Genomic DNA, 21,351 nt, shown 5'->3' with positions numbered 1-21,351 from the left:
AGCAATTAAGACGTAACCAAGCAAGCCTTTTCCGAGCAATGTCCCATAGCATACACAAACGGTTACGATTCATGGCCCTGAGGCTCGAGGGAACCAAAACAGTGCCCACAACGGCCATGGCATCCTTTACCAGTGGCCAATAGACAGCCGGACAGTTTTCCACTTCAATCCACACCGAGCATCCGTGTTGAAGCAAGCGCTGAAAATCTACCATTAGGCACCATGGCACAACATGGACCAAACGGCGATCAAAGAACAATGGCAATTTAGTCAGCAAATCGGCACGATGCTTCTCGGATTTCAACAACACCTCATAAAAGCCTCGGGGCCCAACAAAAATCTCTTCAACACACTCCCCTTGTAGTAGACTTTGCAGCCACTAGCGAATATGGGAAAGCACTGGGATCCTACCAGGAAAGAAGAGTATAATAGCATGTTCATAAAACACTGAAAATGAGCGCAAGACATTTTTCGGGTCCATAGTGGCTTTCAGAATATCTTCAGATTCAGAGTCAGAGAGCGTTGCATGATTATGTTGAACATAATCACCAAGCAGGGTGTTGGTAAACTCCAACAAATGCTCCCAGTCAACATCCTGAGAATCCACAGATTCAGAAGCAACCTGAGCATAAGAACGTTCCTGATGATCCATTATATCTTCTGAAGTATGCCTGGTGCGTTTGCCCGCACGCTGGAAGTCGGGACCAGGTGGCATCTCCTCTGTGCAAGGAACCATATCCTCTGGTTCCTCTGTTTCAGAATCCGAACCAAGAGCTGCCACCGTTTGGTCAATAAAGGCCATATCAAGACGAGCCATGTTGTATCACCACTGATGCAGGTCAAATGCAAAACCAGGATCCGCAAGTGAGACAACCTTCAAGCCTGTCAACAATCGCAGGAACAAAGGCGAGCTCCTAGGGCAGATGGGCACAGGAAGATTGGCGCAGCAATCACCAGTGCAAAGTAGAGTATTGGGGCAAGATAGCACAGCAAGGTGCCAGGGCAGGACTGCCAGTTCGCAAGACGCTTACAGCGGCAGCTATTCACAGGTGGACGAGGGCAGGGCTCGAGCACGACAGAACAGGCCAGGAAGGTCCCACGTCAGTTCGCACTGCAGGTCGACCAAATGTTCACAGGTAGGCAAGGACAAGGTTCGAGCAGCAGGGTAGAACGGACCCCGCACTGGTCTGAGGGGAGAACTCACGCAGCGCGCAAGATAGAGAAGCACATCTGTGGGTCAGGGAAAGCACGTCAGATAGCAGCAGAGCAAGAGCAAGGACGAGGCGACGTCAGATCGAGCACCTCCATAGCCTTTCGCCAGATGTCTGTCTCTCCTCTCTCTCTCTCTCTCTCTCTCTCTCTCTCTCTCTCTCTCTCTCTCTCTCTCTCTCTCTCTCTCTCTCTCTCTCTCTCTCTCTCTCTCTCTCTCTCTCTCTCTCTCTCTCCACCATCACACCTCTCGCTAAGGCAGAGAAGAAATCTGTTGTCCCTGTTCTGTCGCACGTGATCTGTTACCTGTAGCGAGCTGAGATGCGACGAAGACCACAGGACAATCTGCAGGAACAGAGCAGCTATGGCCTCTGGTCCTCTCTCTCTCTCTCTCTCTCTCTCTCTCTCTCTCTCTCTCTCTCTCTCTCTCTCTCTCTCTCTCTCTCTCTCTCTCTCTCTCTCTCTCTCTCTCTCTCTCTCTCTCTCTCTCTCTCTCTCATTCATTCATAAATAATCAAGTGGCTACCTTAGTGGTAAGCCACTTATTTTATTAACCCACTGACCCGGGTTCAAATCTCCCTTTTTCTATACCTATACCCAATGACCATGTAGGAGTTGAACCCAAACCCTTCTCTCTCTCTCTCTCTCTCTCTCTCTCTCTCTCTCTCTCTCTCTCTCTCTCTCTCTCTCTCTCTCTCAACTTGGAAATTAGAAAGCTCTAATATTTTGAATATGAGTCTTGTACCTAGGCTCCAAGCTCGCTCCCGTCTCCCCTCCCCTCCCACCCCTCCCATTTTGCTCTCCCCCCTTGATGATGTGGCATTTCCATTTTCCCCTCCTCCAAACTTGTTGTTTCTGTTTCCATATCTCTTTCCCCATTTCCTTAAACTATGATCTCATGTTTGTGCTTTCTCTTTTTTCATGTCTTGCACGACTATTGCTTCCATTCACTACACATTCTCACAAGCCTTGGGGACAAGTGCACTCTTTACTTGGGCAACGGCACTCTAACCATAGCCACGTGGAACTCCAAACCTTCCCTTTCCGTTTACATTTCTCTTTTCCCGTTTCCTTCAACTATGATCTGTTAGCAAATTAGTCAGCTCAGGTATGAGTCTATGCTGCAGGGGCTACAACATTTTATGTAGTATTTATTTGGCATTTTCTGGTGCCCTTTTTAGGGCTAGGGAGCATTTAATGCTGGCCGACTCCATTTATTGCTCCCCCCCGTTTTATGCCTATATATTGCTAGGGCTCCTCCTCCTCTTCTGTACTTCAGCCATCATTTGTGGATTCTTCTGGGGAGAGAGGAGCCGGTGCCAGGGTGCCCACACAGCAAGTGACTCACTGTTGTATGTTGCTGTCTCGTGTTCGATATGGATTCCGTTTCCCGAGCATACATCTGAGTTCTCATCTGTATTTGTGTTTATTCATTCATTCTTTCTCTTGTCTTGTGTTTCAGCAGTTTATTTCAGCATGTTGTTTATGCTTCCATTGATGCACCACTTCTGACATGATCTCATGTCTATGCCTTGTCATTTTTTATGTCTTTGTGATCTTGTCTTACATGATTGTTGCTTCCATATAGTGCACATTCTCATAGGTCTCGAGGATGCCTGCACTCTTGGAATGCTAGAACACCACTCCCTAATGGGAAGGGACACAAACCGTGTTTCCCAAGCTTGAAACATTCCTTGCCTGGCATCCCACAACATTTCCTACCTGAAACATTCCAAGCCATCGGTTCCATGTCGGGAATAGGACATTCCATTAGGTTAGGTACGGAATACCTAGACGTCGTGTCATGTTTTGTGACCCCAACAATTTTGCCTTTGTTTGTAGCCCTGCAGTGTGCACCCCATGACCCATCCTGCAACATGCTGCCCTACTCAATGTGCTCTCTTCTCCCCCCCCCCCCCCTCTCTCTCTCTCTCTTTTTGGAGAAAGTCCCAGACTTCTATTATCAGCAAGGTATGCAAATGATCAATCCTACATTTAATTGCAAAGTTGCATTTTCGTTACAGCGTATCGTCTGAGCCCATGCAGCATGCACTGAACTTGTTGTCAGTTGTCAACAAGATCTCGCGTTAAACAAAAAATATAAAGAGACCAATCTGCAGTACAGTACACAGAGCCTCCATCTCTACCTGGGCATATAAAACTTCCGAACATCCTCACATTGACTTCTTTTGAAAAACAGATCCTTCTGACTTCTTGGAAGAAATTGCTACATCTGTTGGTGCTTTGATCAATGACAATCGAGCACCTTCTTTGCCAGCAATAGTTGCAGCTTTCACTTCATTGGCTTGATCAATGAACTTTTGTACTTCCTTGTTTATCTCCATTTCATCGGTCTTGACGGAGGGTTTCTTGAACACTTTCCCCTTCCGGACGTGAATTTGCTTGCCATGGCAGTTGGCAAAAACGCCCTTCTTTTGCTGGCCTTTGAAGAGGTTGCCCTTTTGCGTCATGTGCTGCGAAGCTTGGCGCGCAACTTCACAGGGTTAAGGCTCTCTCTCTCTCTCTCTCTCTCTCTCTCTCTCTCTCTCTCTCTCTCTCTCTCTGCTTCAAGCAGAAGCAAGAGTCTGATGTACTTGTCCATAAGTGGATAGACAGCATTGAGATGGTTGGGCCATAGAATATTACGGCATTCATGGTAGATGGTGAGCCAACAAATAGAGCAGTCGGTGCCACAGTTAAGAGCTACTATCCCCACATTACAATTTGCTTTTGCATGGCTCACTTTTTAAATTATTTTTTCAAGGATATTGGTAAGTTTTCATGGACTGAGCCGGTCATTACTAAAGCTACTAAGATGGTGACTTTTGTGCTCAACCATCAATATGTTTGCCATGAATTTTCAAAGAACTCTCTCTCTCTTTCCCTCTCTCTCTCTCTCTCTCTCTCTCTCTCTCTCTCTCTCTCTGTGCTTCAAGCAGAAGCAAGAGTCCGATGTACTTGTCCATAAGTGGATAGACAGCATTGAGATGGTTGGGCCATAGAATATTACGGCATTCATGGTAGATGGTGAGCCAAACAAATAGAGCAGTCGGTGCCATAGTTGAGAGCTACTATCCCCACATTACAACTTGCTTTTGCATGGCTCACTTTTTAAATTATTTTTTCAAGGATATTGGTAAGTTTTCATGGACTGAGCCGGTCATTACTAAAGCTACTGAGATAGTGACTTTTGTGCTCAACCATCAATATGTTTGCCATGAATTTTCAAATAACTCTCTCTTTCTCTCTCTCTCTCTCTCTCTCTCTCTCTCTCTCTCTCTCTCTCTCTCTCTCTCTCTCTCTGTGTGTGCTTCAAGCAGAAGCAAGAGTCCGATGTACTTGTCCATAAGTGGATAGACAGCATTGAGATGGTTGGGCCATAGAATATTACGGCATTCATGGTAGATGGTGAGCCAACAAATAGAGCAGTTGATGCCATAGTTGAGAGCTACTATCCCCACATTACAACTTGCTTTTGCATGGCTCACTTTTTAAATTATTTTTTCAAGGATATTGGTAAGTTTTCATGGACTGAGCTGGTCATTACTGAAGCTACTGAGATGGTGACTTTTGTGCTCAACCATCAATATGTTTGCCATGAATTTTCAAAGAACTCTCTCTCTCTCTCTCTCTCTGTGCTTCAAGCAGAAGCAAGAGTCCGATGTACTTGTCCATAAGTGGATAGACAGCATTGAGATGGTTGGGCCATAGAATATTACGGCATTCATGGTAGATGGTGAGCCAACAAATAGAGCAGTTGATGCCATAGTTTAGAGCTACTATGCCCACATTACAACTTGCTTTTGCATGGCTCACTTTTTAAATTATTTTTTCAAGGATATTGGTAAGTTTTCATGGACTGAGCCGGTCATTACTAAAGCTACTGAGATGGTGACTTTTGTGCTCAACCATCAATATGTTTGCCATGAATTTTCAAAGAACTCTCTCTCTCTCTCTCTCTCTGTGCTTCAAGCAGAAGCAAGAGTCCGATGTACTTGTCCATAAGTGGATAGACAGCATTGAGATGGTTGGGCCATAGAATATTACGGCATTCATGGTAGATGGTGAGCCAACAAATAGAGCAGTCGGTGCCATAGTTGAGAGCTACTATCCCCACATTACAATTTGCTTTTGCATGGCTCACTTTTTAAATTATTTTTTCAAGGATATTGGTAAGTTTTCATGGACTGAGCCGGTCATTACTAAAGCTACTGAGATGGTGACTTTTGTACTCGACCATCAATATGTTTGCCATGAAATTTCAAAGAAGTCTAAAAAGATTATCCTCAAATACTTTGACACTCACTTTGCTTACAATTTCTTGATGTTGGGTAGCTTAAGGGAGTTCAGTGCTGCATTGAGATAGGTATTCATCAGTGATGAGTTCAAGAGCTCCCCTTTGGCTTCTACTCCTACAGGGATGTCACGCATAGATATAACTAAGGCCATGGGATTTTGGGATGAGGTGAAGAGGATTGATGCCATGGTTCAGCCCATTATACAGTTATTGCACCTTGTAGACGCTAGGCAGCCATGTATTGAAAAGGCCCACAAGGATATAGCTGTGATGATTGATTGCCTAGAGAAGTTGGTGCCAGATGAGGATCAATATGATGAGATCTGCACCTTGTGCGTGATACCTTGGGATGCCTATACATCTCCTTTGCATTCAGCAGCATACATATTAGGCCCAAAGTTTTAGAGTCATGGGCAAGAGACTCACAGGGAGGTTAGTGATGGCTGGAGGCGCAATCTTGGATCACATGGTTCCTAACATTGAGACAAGGCACATAGTGAAGGACCAACTTGCGCTCTACAGGAATTTCTGTGGTTCATATGGTTGTGGCAATGCAAAGGTGGACACATCCGCTAGAGGCAATCCTCTATGGTGGGAAGCTTATGGATATGATGGCCTTGAGCTTCAATGCCCAATAGTTCGCATTTTGAGCCAGGTTGTTGGCTCCTCCTGTTTAGAGCAATTGTGAAGCTCTTACAACCACATTGCGTCCAAGAAAAGGAACAGCCTTGGTGTGCAGAAGGCCAATGATCTCGTCTTCTTCAATGCAAACTTATGTATGCTTTGCAACAGTGTGACTACAGGCCAATCCCTTACTAAGTAGAAGATGAAAGGTAGGTCCTAGACCAGGGAGAGATTGAGAAGGCAGTACAAGAGGTAGTAGAAGAGAGCACCGATGGCATGGCAAATGAGTCTTGAGGTCCTAGAGGCTAGGACTTGAGCCTTGAGGATGTTGTCATGCCACATTGACATCCATGTCACGACTCATATGAGCTTCGAGTATGATGTATGATCATTGATGTATCTTTTTGATATACTAGAGACTAGAGTCTAGTTACCCGTGCGCATGTGATGTATCTTTTTGATAGTTTATTGAGTGCTAATAGCTCAGTACGTACCACATTTATTAATTATGGCTCTTGACTCTTGAGGCTCTAAAGTTTAATCATTAGAGTTTCAACTTTTTTTAGTTGTGTGCACTTTTTGTAAAATGTATTCGAGTCTTATTTGAATTTTTCAATTTTGCAACATTGATTGGACTTAATAATATAATATATCTTGCACATAGCACCATTCATGGCACATGCAATTATCAATATGATGTTTCAAGTATGCTTTTCGAGTGTCTTTGAATACTTGTGAAGTTGTCTGATGGAGAAATATTTTAAAAATCCTAACTTTTGTCTATTTTTTAATTTCCTGTTCCCCCCGTTCCCAAAATGGGGCCTCCCTATTCCAATCGTGTTCCCTTTCCCCATTCCTAGAATGCCCCGCGACCCCCCCCCCAATGGCATTCCAATCACGTTTCCCGTTCCCATTACTGTTTACTGTTCCCCATTCCATGTGACTATGACTCTAATAATGATCAAGGCTCAAAAACATCCATCATGAACCATGGGGAAGATAGTCATGGCCAAGCAGTTCTCTGAATGATATGCAACTGATACAGGTCGTTGGAGTAACAATGCAGGGGGGTCACTTGAACAGAATGTGTCTTTATTCCATACTCGTACAGCTCTGTAGAGCTGCCATGAGTCACCTGCTTACAATGCAGCTATCTGTCACAAAAATGCAGGTCCAGCACCACCTAGGTCGCTCTGCTTGGAACACAGCAATCTGCTGCAGAACTGCAGCAACATAGTGCTGCCCTGAGATTGCCTTCTGGAGCTCATGGGGAAGAAGTCCTGATTGGCTGCTAAAATAAAGATGATGCAAACTCCTATCAGAGTCATCCTGGCTGCTATCTGCTTCTGCCTTGAAAAACATCAATCAGAAACCCTTAAAATTGCTTTGCTGCCTCCATCTTTTGCTTGGAACCATGTCAGAATGCTTGCAAAAGAGACCAAGAACATGAGGCAATAAATCTGATCGTATAGCAAGCAAAAGTGACTATGCAGACAGGCCTTAAGAGTAGGTGATATATAGTATGGCCGCTAGGTTTGTCATATACAGGCCGAACAGGTATGAGTCTAAAGTGGACTCCCCGAAAAACAAAGACAGTTCCTAATTGTCCCCCAACTAAGAGCATGGGTTGATCAAACTTTTTGTGGAGAAAACTACTTTTCACTCCACAATACTCATGAACTCTAAATGTACCACAACTACCAAGCACGGGTTGATCAGACTGCTAATGGGGGAGAAACTACTTTTTGCTGTAGATTATATCTTCAAGAGAACGAACCTTAATCTCTGGCAGCCCATCTAAAACTGACACATCCAAATACAAAGTGTTCGCAAACAAGCAGTCACACATATGGACTGAGACAGCACCCCCCTCAAATGACTAGAGTCAATTTACCGCCTACACACTCCTCTCTCCTTAGTATGCCAACATTTCATACATATCTCACATGCACATTGGCACAAGGCATATCTACATCTGTGTGGATAGGAAGGTCGTTAAGGCTCCAATGTGTATCAAGAAGACAATCTCACCTGGTCAAGAAATTGTTTAGGCATGCTACCAAGCACTACTCTCGGCTCATCACTAGTAGCCACTGTTCCATCTTCTCGAAGTTCAAGAACTACCTGAAAAGACAATGTTTGCATTTAGTTTCACAAAAGCAAGTCAAGTAAAATTAGATCAACCACATGCAAAGTGCACTCATAAGTAGTAAGAAAGACATCATAGAGTAGACTTAAAAAGAAGGAAAACTAGATGACTCTTTGTATAGTGATTGCTGGACACAGGAGCTAATAATTAAGTTTACATAGTGAAAATTTGGATGCAGGTGAAGACTTTGAACTGACTACAAAAGACAAGAATTGAAGAATGATCAGTTCGTAAGGACCACCAATGTGTATAAGTACAGGGCTCAAGACCTTGATATAATATACCTGTTGATAAGTTGGCACATTGCCCTTGCTATCTGTGTCAATATAATATCGACTACAAGCACCATCCTTCCAAAGAAGAGCCAATGGAGTGATTCCAAAGACATAATGTGCATGCCTAGAAATCCAAGAACATCTTTGATTAGTTAAGACACAGTTACAAAGCTGCTGCAGCCTAAACTTGCCATCAAAGCACAGATAAGAGTCATTTTACATCCATCTGCTGACTTGTTAATCAGGACCCAACACACATATAAAGCATCAAACTGCTAGAAAGTGGGGAATTCAAGCTTCTAACAACTCTTCACTGGAATAAGCATGGTAATGAAACATGAACTGCAAGAGTTAATTAAGCATTCTTTTCAAATTAACCTGTTCAGAAATAAGCAACCATCTCGCTCAAAGGGCACAGATCCACAATATGCAGCTTGTAGCCCAGACAAATCACACTCAAAGACAGGCACAGTGCTAAAACGATATCGATGATGTACAGAGGGAGGCCCACAAGCACCAGTTTCTTCCAGCTTGGATTTTATCCAAAAGTTCCTGAATTCATAAGTACAATCATAGAGTGTGTATCCTCTCCAGCACATCATATCTATGATGTAGTATGTACAGTCTGCCTGTTGAAATAGAACAAATTAACAGTCATGAAATATATAGTTCGTATTCAAAGTTGTAATATGATTAAACACACTTACGACTTAGCACCTTATGAACACTTACTTCATGATATATACAATCCAGTATACAGAAAATGTTGGAAGAAGTTACGGCTCCTCTAGTCCTTGCCCCATTTGGTAATGCAGATGGGAAACAATGTAGAATTCGACCATTCCGGAGCCTACTGACAGTTGTACCATGTGATGACACAACAATGCAGCGATCACCCGCAGGCCTAGCTAAAACATACCTGTGTGCATACCCAAATAATTAGCATGACCCTCACAAGCTTTTTTGCTTTAAACAAGAAAGAAAATCACAGTTTTTCATCCATTGTTCAAGAGACCATGAAAGCTTACATTTAAGCAAGAATGTACACGCATAATAAGAATTTAACACATAAACACCAATTACAAATTATTTCACATTACATCATAAACAGAACCCTCTACAAGGACTAACCAACAATCAAGCATCCAACATGGGATAAAGTAGAAGAAACTTGGAGAGCATCACATGCCTCACCACCCAACCATAGGGTTGCTGATTGAAACCACCCCTATTTAGATGGTTGATGCTAACCAATGGACTAAAGACTTCATCAATGATGTAGGGACCTTCTAGATTATGTTTTAGAAGGTAACTTTGCAAAGACTCAAGACTTGTCCTAGGGCAATAGTTTCGTCAATTAAACTATGCTTTATTAGCAATTTATCGATTAGGCTAGTTAACCCCTAGTTGAATGTGAGACAAGCTCTATGCATAGCAATGGTCATGCTTGAGCTTGTAAAGTCATAAATCTCAAGGTAATCGGCATAATCAAAGGATCAAGCTTCAACATGAAGTTTGCCCAAAGTAACTTCTGCTTGACTTTGTTCTTTATGATGGATGGTTTTCTTATAGAATATGCTGTGTGTGGTGAGTGTCAAAAATTTTGCTCCACTCTCCTTTGAAAGACTCATGAAAGATCTTCAGCAAGGCATCATATCTTTATCCTTGACATGAATCTATGATGAAACACATCAACAAGGAAACTGGAACACTCAACGAAAGCACACAATGAAGCTGATGAGCATTGGTGGGATGCTATATTTTGCCATAGACAATGGTGTTCAGCATTTTGATCATCTTAGACCATTTAAGGTATTTTCTGGGCCTGTATAGGCAGCGCATGGTCTACACAAGGTCGCCTTATGTTTGCGGCCAAGGGCATAGTGACATGCAACATAAATGTATACATGGAATGACACTCCTTTTCACAATGTGAGCGTCCATTCAATGTATTTGGGAAACATACAACTATTTCAATATACACTGCACTACACTCTCACACCATTAAAAAATGATTAAGTTTAGGATTTCAACATAGATAGCTTCATCGAACTACGCATATTTGTAGAACAAGAACGGTGACACTTATGGAACGTGTTCCCAAGTTCCTTGAGCCATGGAACAAAGTTCCATGTGACTATAGCCCGGGATCCTCACCTTGCGGTTTTTTTAACAGCCTCATTGTCATGTAAATTCTTCTTTCTTTCTATTGTCCCCTCCTTTGCATCCTTGTTTAAATCATGGCATCAAAGCATAGGGCCTTTTCCACCATTGAGGCTTTACGTCAAAAGTGGACAATTGCTATTCGTGGGAACATCACAATTAAACCAGTGTTTCTTTCTGAAAAATTAAAATCTAAAAATCAATCGATTAATGCTGAACATTGCATTTTAAAAGGTTGCCACTTGGCAAACTTGCCCATGCAAGTTAGAGCAGGCTGATCAGGGATGGCGGAGTGTGGAGGAAGCCATTGTGAAGGTTGACGAAGGTGGAGAGCAATTGAGAAGAACCTACCATCATGGAACATCCAAAATCAGGCAACAGCTGATCGTGCAACATGAAGAGACAAGGACAGCACATTTCCTTTAACCCCTCAATGAGAAGCAATGGTAGAAGAGGAGGGCTCACCAGCGCTAGTATTTTACCCCCTTTCAAAGCTATTGATGCCATCAAAATTTCCATCAAAGCTATGTTCAAAAGATACTCTCTTTATTTGATCTTCTCTCTCGTTCTCTGACATTCCCTCAACATATTCCAGCCATCAGTGAAGAGCAGCAATGATTATTGCTGCACTGAAACCCTAATTTACAGCAGCAATTAGGATTTCTCAGCAACAAAAATCTTCAGAATTGATTGTGTTTGCTAGAACAGCAGGGTCCGGCAATTTTGATAAGAGCAATGCATCATTTCCCCTTCTATTGCTGTTGGTGGAGCTGCCATCTCAGCCAGCAGGTGCAGCCGACATGTACCCATTGACCAATCCCCAAGTTGCTTTGGGATGGGACACATAGGGGTAAAGTTTAAACACAAGGTGAGCTAACTTGTAGTCCCTTCTAGTTTCAATTTTGGTCCTAAGAGGGGGTATTAAGCTAAAAAGGGTGCATCATATGTTAAACCTAAATTAGCTCATTAAATCAGCCTCTTAACTTAAAAATAACCAAGTTTTGTTGTCTCATAAGCAAACACCCACTTTGGGAGGATCCATATCTACTATAAATAGAAGGCTGCCTAGCCACTTGCTCCATCCCTTGTTTTGCAGGTTAACCCAATTCTTCCTAGACACCGTCCATCAAGCACCTCATCCAGTTGTTGCCATGATGATCTTATCAATCTAGTAACTCTACTAACCTGCATTTCACTCCAATTTGTTGGTCATTACCTTCGACCCCTACAATGTGTGCGACAATAAAAAATAAACACAATCATTACAACAAACACAAAGACTTATATAGAAACACAATTAGAGTTAGGGTAACTCAAAGACAATGAACACAACAAATAATAAAATGAATGAATTTGAATAGAGTATGATGCTCAATGCAGCAAACACACTACATCGTGATAAATACTGAATCTCGAACTCCCTTGTCTCAAGGACTAGGGCAGAAATAATGAGTTGGAGAGTGTATCGTACTCCTTATGGATCCCAAAACACAACAAGCAGCCTATGAAGGTATCTAACAACAACAAACGCGGCTGGAGTGTGGCTGGATTAGTGATGAAGTGCAGCACTACCGGTGTCAAAAAAAAAAGTAAAATGCTAAGCTAGCACGTGACATCAGCATCAAACACAAGCTACACAGAGAGAATGGCTAGAAAGAGAGGAATGTTGAGAGAAGACAAGACAACAAGCACTAGTTGGATACAATGGAGCTAAGCTTAGGGATAACTAAACTGTCTTGACCACTCAGTGGCAATACCTAGCATGGTTTCCATGCATTTTGAAAACGGCAAGAAACAAAGTTTCAAAGTTTCAACCATTTGAAATTTTGTGGAATCGACATTTCGAAATATATCAATAAATTATTATATAAATGATTATTAATGTGTTTATGCATATGTACACACACACACACACACACAAAAGAGACTAGAGCCACTAAGCAATCTTAACTTTTAACACAAGAATCAAGATCCATGATTCACATTGCACAATTTCACATAGTTATCAGTTTTGCAAGCTGCCACTTGCAACATTCTTTAACATGAAGTAATAATCTTAAATCACCCAAAATAACTTACAATATTTTGAAACAAAACAACACACATGTGACATATGAGTTTACAAGAGTAACATGGCGCCAATCAGGATCACGGGCCACAGTCATTTGTTGGCTGCAAGCTGCCCAAACATCAAACAAACAACACAAGGCTGAAATAGTGTGCACACGGCTGGCAAGACAATTTATTATAACTTGGCTAAAAATTGCAGAAATCCAGGTCTGAAATCTACAAGAAAACAGCTGAATGTTCACAAACAGATGGCACGTAGGCTGAAATAGTGCACAAATGGCTGGTAAGACAAAAACTTTCATATATCTTGGCTGAAAATTGCAGAAATTTAGGTCTGAAATCTGCAAGAAAACAGTCTGAATGTTCACAACTGAAGCTTACCTTTCGAGAAGAGACCTTTCAGCATTGCCAAGGTGACCACAGGCTGGTGTGCAGTGGTTGGGGCAGGTTTGCAGTAGTCTTAGCAGGTGCAGAAGTCCAAAACATGCAAGAAATAAGCAAAATGATTAAGTGACAAGAAAACACAGTCAAAAAGAGGGTTTTAGCCTCGACCTGCCCAAAGCATATGTTTCCGAGAAATGGAAACCACTAGAAACGGCCATCTTGTTCCAACAGGTCTGAAGCACCATTTCTCAAAACTATGATACCTAGAAGGGATCTGCTAAGTGAAGGGAGTGAAATGCAATCCCTTGGTGGAGATGTCGATGATGAAGAAAACAGATGCTCTATGGAGGGAGCAAAACACAATCCTCCATATAGTGAAATGTCAAAGTAGGCACTAGAGGATGAAGGACAGCAATAGATGGAGCAAAACATAATCCTCAAGGACTATTGGAGATTGAGAACATGCTGAAGCCTTTACAAGATATTGGCTACTATCAAGGTGACCTCTAGGAAGCCAATTGGAAAAAAAAGCACAAGAATGTATGATGAAGATCTCTCCATATAAGTGGCTGCAAACAAGCAACTACTGGGCAGCCATATAGGAGAATAGGTAGTGTTTGATATCGGGTTCATGAAGAAGTGTAGACTGCTGTAGACAACCTAAATCTGCTACAAACACAACCTCCAAAAGGTGGCTGATGCCTAGGAACTGTCAACTTGGTGCTGGGGTGGCATCAAGAGCTGGAAATGCACAATATTGGTGAAGACGATATGTTGTACCAATCGAGGAATGAAACTAGCAAACTCTGCAATGGAGAATAATGAAGAGCGGGTCATCAAGCTATGTGGACTAAAAATGCAGCAATCTAGAGTGTCTAGAGTTGATGGCAATGTGTAGAAGACCTTCCAAAATGAAGTCATCCGATGGTTGGTGTTAGGATCAGCTAGATAACACCATAAACTAAGATATCCAAAATGATAGGGATGTGGGCAATAGTGGTAGAAAGCTTAGGCTCTAAAAGTGTGACGGAGTGAACGATCTAATAAAGAATGAATAAGATGGAGTGAGGATGGATGTGCAGCCAATGATGCCCATGCCCTATTTTAGGCACACGAGTCACTAAATTGTCAAGGGTGGCTCTTAAGTTGTCTCAAGTGGTATCGGAACACTAAACAATAATACAAAGAAAGCTTTTTTGGAGTTGTGAAAGGAGACCAAAATAGGAATTAAAGTAATATAATGCACTTGATGACTTTGGTATCTCGACATGGTGCCTCAAAGCCACATTGACTTTTGATCAACCTTTGAGCCATGCAAATGCACCTCTGAACCCTGCTCTATCAGAAGTGGTGCAGCAATGGAAGTATAAACATGTGCTGAAATAAACTGTTGAACACAAGATAAAAGAAAAGAAAGAGATAACACAATACAGATGAGAACTCGGATGTATGCTCAGGAAATGGAATCCATATACCAAGACATGAGACAGTACAGATACAATGTGAGTCACCGGCTGTGGAGGCACTGGCACCTACTCCCTCTCCCCAGAAACTATCGAGTGATGAATGAATGAATAAGTGGAGGAGGGAGCCAAAAAATATACAAGACAAACAAATGCCCAAAATATGACAAGTCCGCCAGCAAACTACAAATAATGCCAATCCCCAATTAACAATGGCAAATAAAATGCCTAAACTAAAATATCTCTGTGCCCAACCTGCTGAACCACAAGTTCAGACTCAACCATGAGCTGACTAACATGCTAACACCCTCTCTCAGATCATGGGTAATCTAATACAATACAATATACAATGATAAGGGCACATCATAGTACACACAACAATGTCCATCATAGTAGAACCATGGATACCCAAGTAATGGGTGCGCAAGCCACCACCAAGGTGCCTCAAAGAGAACATGATGTTGATGTCGATCGTACTAGCTCCTGAAGATAGAGAAGATCATAGCAGCTCTCAATGTCTGTCAACAATGCCGCTGAAGTAGCACATGTGACATCCTATCACCAATGCCACAACGCATAAATGACCATGGATTCCCCGTGCGCCAAAGTGTCCCCTCATGTGAGCTCCAAACAAAAGCCATCCGCTCTCTGTCAAGTAACCAGCCCATCATGAACCTGGATGTCAATCAGAGCTCCAAGATTTGTACCTGCCAGACTTCGGTCGATTCGTCAGGGATGTCCCTCTCTGGATCCTGTGCATCTGTATAGAAATATAGATGAGGCGCGGCTACCCCATCTCACCACCCTCTCACACTCCCTCTCTGGCACTAGAGAGTCGTGAGGGATGACCGCATCACCACCAGTAGAAAACAACTGAGGAAGGAGCCACTAAGCCCTTTCCATGATCTGAAGAAGAGGATCCCTTCCGTGCCTTGGACATCGCCTTGGCCGGAGGATCTGAATCAAAATCTGAGGCAGATGATGACTTGTCGGAGGAGTCCACATCCCGCTTTGTCTTCTGCTCCTTTTTCTTCCTGGAAGCCGCTAACTCTTTGCAGTCCTTCCTTAAATGACCTTTCTTGCCATAGTGGTAACACTGGGCCTTCGACTTCTTCATCTTCGAACCCCTCTCTGAAGATGCAAAAGCCTCACTGGAAGCTCCATGTAGCATACCATCAGTGGATGTGCATGGAGAAGCCATCTGAAGAAGAGTTAGAAAAGAAGTAGAGAAAAGAAGGTATTTGGAGAGGGAACACAGCCAAACCACGAGCACAAACTACAAAAAACAAGAGTTCACATACAATAGAACCCAAAATCTGATCAAAATAAGATAAAAATTGCGGTAAGAAGTCAAAAACAGCAAGAATGGCCTAATAATGTAAACATCCAGCCAGGAGCAAATGCTGAAACATCAAAACACAGGCTGAAATGGATGCGCAAGCTGTACGAATGCTGACTACAACAAAAAACGCAGGCAAAACTGGTCGCTTGATTGGAATAGCAGCTGCCTGATCAGCAAGAGAGAAAACAGTCCTGAAATCAGCAATAAAACACAACAAAAACACAAATCCTGAAATCTGATACGATGTCAGAAGTGGTGCAGCAATGGAAGCATAAACATGTGCTGAAATAAACTGCTGAACACAAGACAAAAGAAAAGAAAGAGATGACACTATACAGATGAGAACTCAGATGTATGCTCGGGAAATGGAATCCATATACCAAGACATGAGACATTACAGATACAATGTGAGTCACCGGCTGTGGAGGCACTGGCACCTGCTCCCTCTCCCCAGAAACTATCGAGTGATGAATGAATGAATAAGTGGAGGATGGAGCCAGAAAATATATAGGACAAATAAATGCCCAAAATATGACAGGTCGGCCATTAAATGCTGGCCGACTGGCTGCAAATAATGCCAATCCCCAATTAACAATGGCAAATAAAATGCCTAAAATGTCTCTGTGCCCAACCTGCTGAACCACAAGTCTAGACTCAACCATGAGCTGACTAATCTACTAACATGCTCTACTTCAGGTCCCTAAGCTTATCAAAAGACCACATCATGGATCAAATCATCTTGCATCTCTCTTACTTATGTTATCTCCTCTTCAAAACTCATTGTACTATGAGTGTGCAACAAAAGAGAAAACACAAACACGGAGAGAAAGGGGAAGAGAAAGACTGCAATGAAAGAAGAGAATGGAAGGAGAAAATCTACATTGAACTGAATGAAAGCTGAATACAAAAGAGGACTCATCAGTCCCTATACACAACCCAAGACCTCAGCAAGGGCACCAAATCAAGCTAATGACAGAAGGCAACATTGGAAGACAAATGAGTATCCCTAAACGTAGAAGTGTGCCAAAATTTGCAAAACATGAAACCTGTGAATGACCAGTCAACTAAGGGAGGTCAGCTATAAATATGCAAAAATGCCAAAAACCCATCAATCTGATCCAAGTGGAGGAATAAATGCTGGCTGACTGCAACAAAATAATGGGAAAAATGTTGTCGCCATACGAAATGTCAATTGACTCATCTTGTGTGGTGTAGAACACAATCCAAATCCATTGGAAAAGAAATGCATTGAGCTAGAAACTAACTGGCCAATTTGAACACGCCTAAAATTGACTAAAGAAGAAATGCGTGCTGTACAAAGAGTTGCCTCCTCCGTCCAAATATGACAAACTAAATGTCAAAGCTCTTAATGTCCGCGTCTAACTCAAACTGAGGGTCACAAGCAATGATGATTGTTCCAAGTGTTAGAGATCATAGCCAGGCAGGCAGGCAGTCTGCACAGCAGTCTGCACAGTCGGACTGCCACGTGGCAGTCCGACTGCCTGCAGCCCAGTCGGCTGCATTTAATGCAGCCGACCTATCCTGGTTGCGCCCTATTTTTTGGCGCCCTCTTTTGCCCCGGTTGTCGGCTATTTATACCCGACGTTCCCAGCAGTCTACACACACTTCTCTGCTCGCAGATTACAGACCGGTGACGCGCAGATTCTGTCTCTGTTCACAGATTTCAGACAGCAGACCGTGCAGACTGCAGCAGACTTCGAGGTGGACAGCAGGTTGCATCGTCGAGGTGGAGACACGAAGTCCAGCGCACTGCGCCCGTGTATATATCTGCATATCCTTGTATTCAGCATTCTTTATACAGCAGATCTTCATCGTCCACTGTCTCTTTCTCTCCCTTCTCTCTCTGCGTTCTCTCTCTCTCAGTCCTATGCTTCCGCACCGCTGCACTCTGACATGGTATCAGAGCAGTATTTGAGGGCTGACTGAGCGCAGAATCAACCTGAAGAGGAGTTTCCATCGCGACACAAATTTGCGTTTTTTTGCGTTTAAGGGCAGACAGGAGGGCTGCGCCTTGGAACAAGGCTGAAACGAGTGTGGGCGCACAGGAAAGGAGTACAGGTGGTGGATTTGCTGCTGTTTACTGCTGTTTGACGCGGAGGAAGTTTGAGTTTTCAGCCTACAAGTGCAGGTTTTGCTTTTTCATCGCCTCCGGCGGGTGAAGAAGGTTCAGGACGCGGAAGAGCCTTAGCAGGCTGAGTTTTCCCAGTCAGAGGGGGCTGCTTTTGCGTTTGTGAAGGCATTGCAGGTGAAGATGTCTACAGAGATTGACTTGGAGTTCCAGGCGATTATGGACCGGAAGGTGCCTGTCTTACCGGCTCTTCCTACAGATCAGAAGCTCGACGGCGACAACTACCGCATTTGGCGCGTCATGATGTTGGCCATTCTTGAGTCCTATGATTTGGCGGAGTTGGTACAGGAGGAGATTGACCGGCCCTCAGTAAGAGATGAGTCCAAACTCTCTTCCGATGCTCGTGCGGAGTTGGCCAAGGCCCAGTCTCATTGGGACAAACTGAATGCCAGGATTCGATCCTTTCTCTTTCTATCATGCACTACAGCCGTGATCGCTCACATCGAGCACTTGATGGTGGCTCGGGAGATATGGCTGGAGCTTGATCAAATGTACAATCGGATGACCCTAATGAAGAGGGTTTCTTTGGAGGTACAGATGCGGACCTTGTCCGTAAATAAGTCTTCTTCGCTACGGGAACACATTAACAAGCTAAGGCAGCTACAGATGCACGTTCAGAATGCAGGGAAGCCGATTTCCTCCGAAGACATGGCGATCACACTATTGTCCCAGTTGCCGCCACGATTCGGTACATTTTACTCTGCCCTCATTGCTTCTGGGCGAGAGTCTACTCTTCGGTGGGAAGAGTTGGTTCCTATGGTCTTGGACCAAGAGGAACAGTTAAAGGGACAGAATGCTTCCAAGTCGGAGGCGCTGACAGGTCAAGCCTCTCAGAAGAAGGGGAAGGACCAAAAGAAGAAGAAGGGGGATAACAAGTCCAATAAGGACAAGGAGAAGGACAAGGACAAAGACTCCACATGCCATATTTGTGGAAAGACTGGCCATTGGAAGAAGGATTGCCCTGACAAAGACACGAAGGACACCAAGGATTCTGGAGCGGTGGCTGCACCCTCATCAGCTGCATTTCTTCATCTAGCTGTCATTGAGGACGCTTCACCGAATGCTTCTGATGCTGCGATGACGGCTCCCCAGGCTCGAGAGTGGATTGTTGATAGTGGTGCCTCACGGCACATGACTCCTTCATCAGATGGTGTTGCCCAGTTGCGACCCTCACGTGGGCAGATTCTCATTGGAGACAGCTCTTCAGTTTCTGTTGCAGGTCGGGGTAAGATGCAGCTTATTCCGGATGGACGAGGTGGTACCCATACCTCAGAGGTTTTGCATGTACCAGGATTAGGGTACCATCTCCTTTCAGTTCATAAGATTTGCTCCCTTGGTCTCTTGGTGGAGTTTGACAGTACTACAGTGCGAGTCCTTGATCGTGGATCGAGGAAGGTTCTCTCATCCGGATATGAGGAGAACGGCATTTACAAACTGAAGTCTTCCACCGCCCTCTCTACTCTTCTTCTTACCTCTCAGTCACAGTCAGAGTTATGGCATGCTCGGTTTGGTCACCTGAACTATGACTATCTTCGGAGGGCGTCACGTGGACAGCTTGTTCGAGGGTTGCCGGATATAGTGGTGAGCCAGCAGCCATGTGTCTCCTGCATACGGGGGAAGCAGCATAGGGATGCCATTCCCCACACAGCTTCGCGGCGGTCTACTTCACCGATGGAGCTAGTATCTACGGATCTATGTGGCCCTATGAGGACTGAGTCCCTGCGTGGGAGCTCGTACTTCATGCTGATCGTGGATGACTACAGCAGGATGACATGGGCCTATTTTTTGGCACTAAAGTCAGAAGCTTTCTCGCACTTCAAGGATTGGCTTCTCTTTGAGGAGAACCGATCAGGCCGGAAATTGAAGACCTTGCGATCCGACAAGGGAGGTGAATTTGTGTCTAATGAGTTTGCTCGGTTTTGTGCAGATAGAGGAATTCACCAGGAGTTTGCCAATACCAATACTCCTCAAGAGAATGGTATTCTTGAACGGAAGAACCGTAGTGTGATCGAGATGGCGCGCACCATGATGGAGCACCGACAGACCCCTCAGGTTCTGTGGGCCGAGGCTGTGGCTACTGCAGTCCACATCCTTAATCGATCCCCTACTTCGGCCGTGGAAGGGATGACCCCATTTGAGGCTTATTTTGGGACGAAGCCAGATGTTTCTTACTTTCGGGTCTTTGGGTGTGATGCCTATGTTCACATCCCGTTCACATCCCCAAGGCTCACCGTGATAAATTTGAAGCAGCTTCCCGAAAACAGGTATTTGTTGGCTATAGCTCCCAGTCCCAAGGCTACCGACTGTATGATCCCGTAAAGCGGGATGTGTACACTAGCCGTGATGTGTGGTTTGTGGAGGTTCCGACTACTTCAACGGGTGAGGAGCATCCCATTCTTGGAGATCCAGGGGAGAGTTGGGCTCCTTCGACAGTTCCACTGGAGCCCGTGCCTTTTGATTATGATCCTGTTTCTGACACAGAGTCTACTGTTCCACCGAACACCTCTGAGGAGTTACCACCGGTGGATATTCCGGAGTCTTCTGCTGATGGAGAAAGACGAGGGGAGATTCGGCCTCCTCCTCGCTGGGCCCGTGACACACTCCGTGATTCAGGGATCGAGGGGGTTCCTGAGGAGTGGGGACTGCAGGATGGTCCGCGGCGGTCACGGAAGCACCAGGCACATTCTACGGAGCTTGTTTGCTCCAACTATTGTTTGATGACCCGTGTTATGCAGGATCGAGAGCCCACCTCCGTGAAGGAGGCTTTACAGTCCGCACCATGGAAGAAAGCTATGGAAGCCGAGTTGGAGGCTATTGAGAGGAATGGCACTTGGTCACTCGTGCCTCGCCCCCCGAAGAAGAAGGTGATTGGAGTCAAGTGGGTCTTCAAGACCAAATACCTCAGTGATGGTACTTTGGATAAGCACAAGGCTCGCCTTGTTGCTAAAGGTTTTGCACAGCGCCCCGGTATTGACTGTCTGTCAGAGTGCAGCGGTGCGGAAGCGTAGGACTGAGAGAGAGAACGCAAAGAGAGAAGGGAGAGAAAGAGACAGTGGACGATGAAGATCTGCTGTATAAAGAATGCTGAATACAAAGATATGCAGATATATACACGGGCGCAGTGCGCTGGACTGCGTGTCTCCACCTCGACGATGCAACCTGCTGTCCACCTCGAAGTCCGCTGCAGTCTGGATAGCCAGGCAGGCAAGCAGTCTGCACAGCAGTC

At 44.3% G+C, this 21,351-nt stretch overlaps 2 protein-coding genes across 2 annotated transcripts in view; both read right to left on the bottom strand.

Annotated features, from left to right (window-relative positions):
* LOC148041931 (snurportin-1 protein) overlaps positions 1-21,351 on the bottom strand; it is a 51,403-nt gene that overhangs the window by 22,164 nt on the left and 7,888 nt on the right. The window contains exons 2-5 of the mRNA XM_087684200.1: positions 9,287-9,473; positions 8,933-9,183; positions 8,564-8,678; positions 8,162-8,254 (exon numbers count right to left, since the gene is read on the bottom strand). Coding sequence (XP_087540326.1) covers positions 8,162-8,254; positions 8,564-8,678; positions 8,933-9,183; positions 9,287-9,473 — 646 coding nt within the window. The remainder of the gene's footprint in view (positions 1-8,161; positions 8,255-8,563; positions 8,679-8,932; positions 9,184-9,286; positions 9,474-21,351) is intronic.
* LOC148041932 (uncharacterized) lies at positions 3,184-3,713 on the bottom strand. Its single transcript, XM_087684210.1, has one exon. It carries the CDS (start codon positions 3,678-3,680, stop codon positions 3,384-3,386), a length of 297 nt encoding a protein of 98 aa, XP_087540336.1. The 5' UTR covers positions 3,681-3,713; the 3' UTR covers positions 3,184-3,383.

Source organism: Lygodium microphyllum, chromosome 1, assembly GCF_053477565.2.
Source record: "Lygodium microphyllum isolate KBCC chromosome 1, Lygodium_microphyllum_v1.1.10, whole genome shotgun sequence".
NCBI lineage: Eukaryota > Viridiplantae > Streptophyta > Polypodiopsida > Schizaeales > Lygodiaceae > Lygodium > Lygodium microphyllum.
Note: the sequence above shows the minus strand (reverse complement) of the source record. Positions and strands in the feature narration are given on the sequence as shown.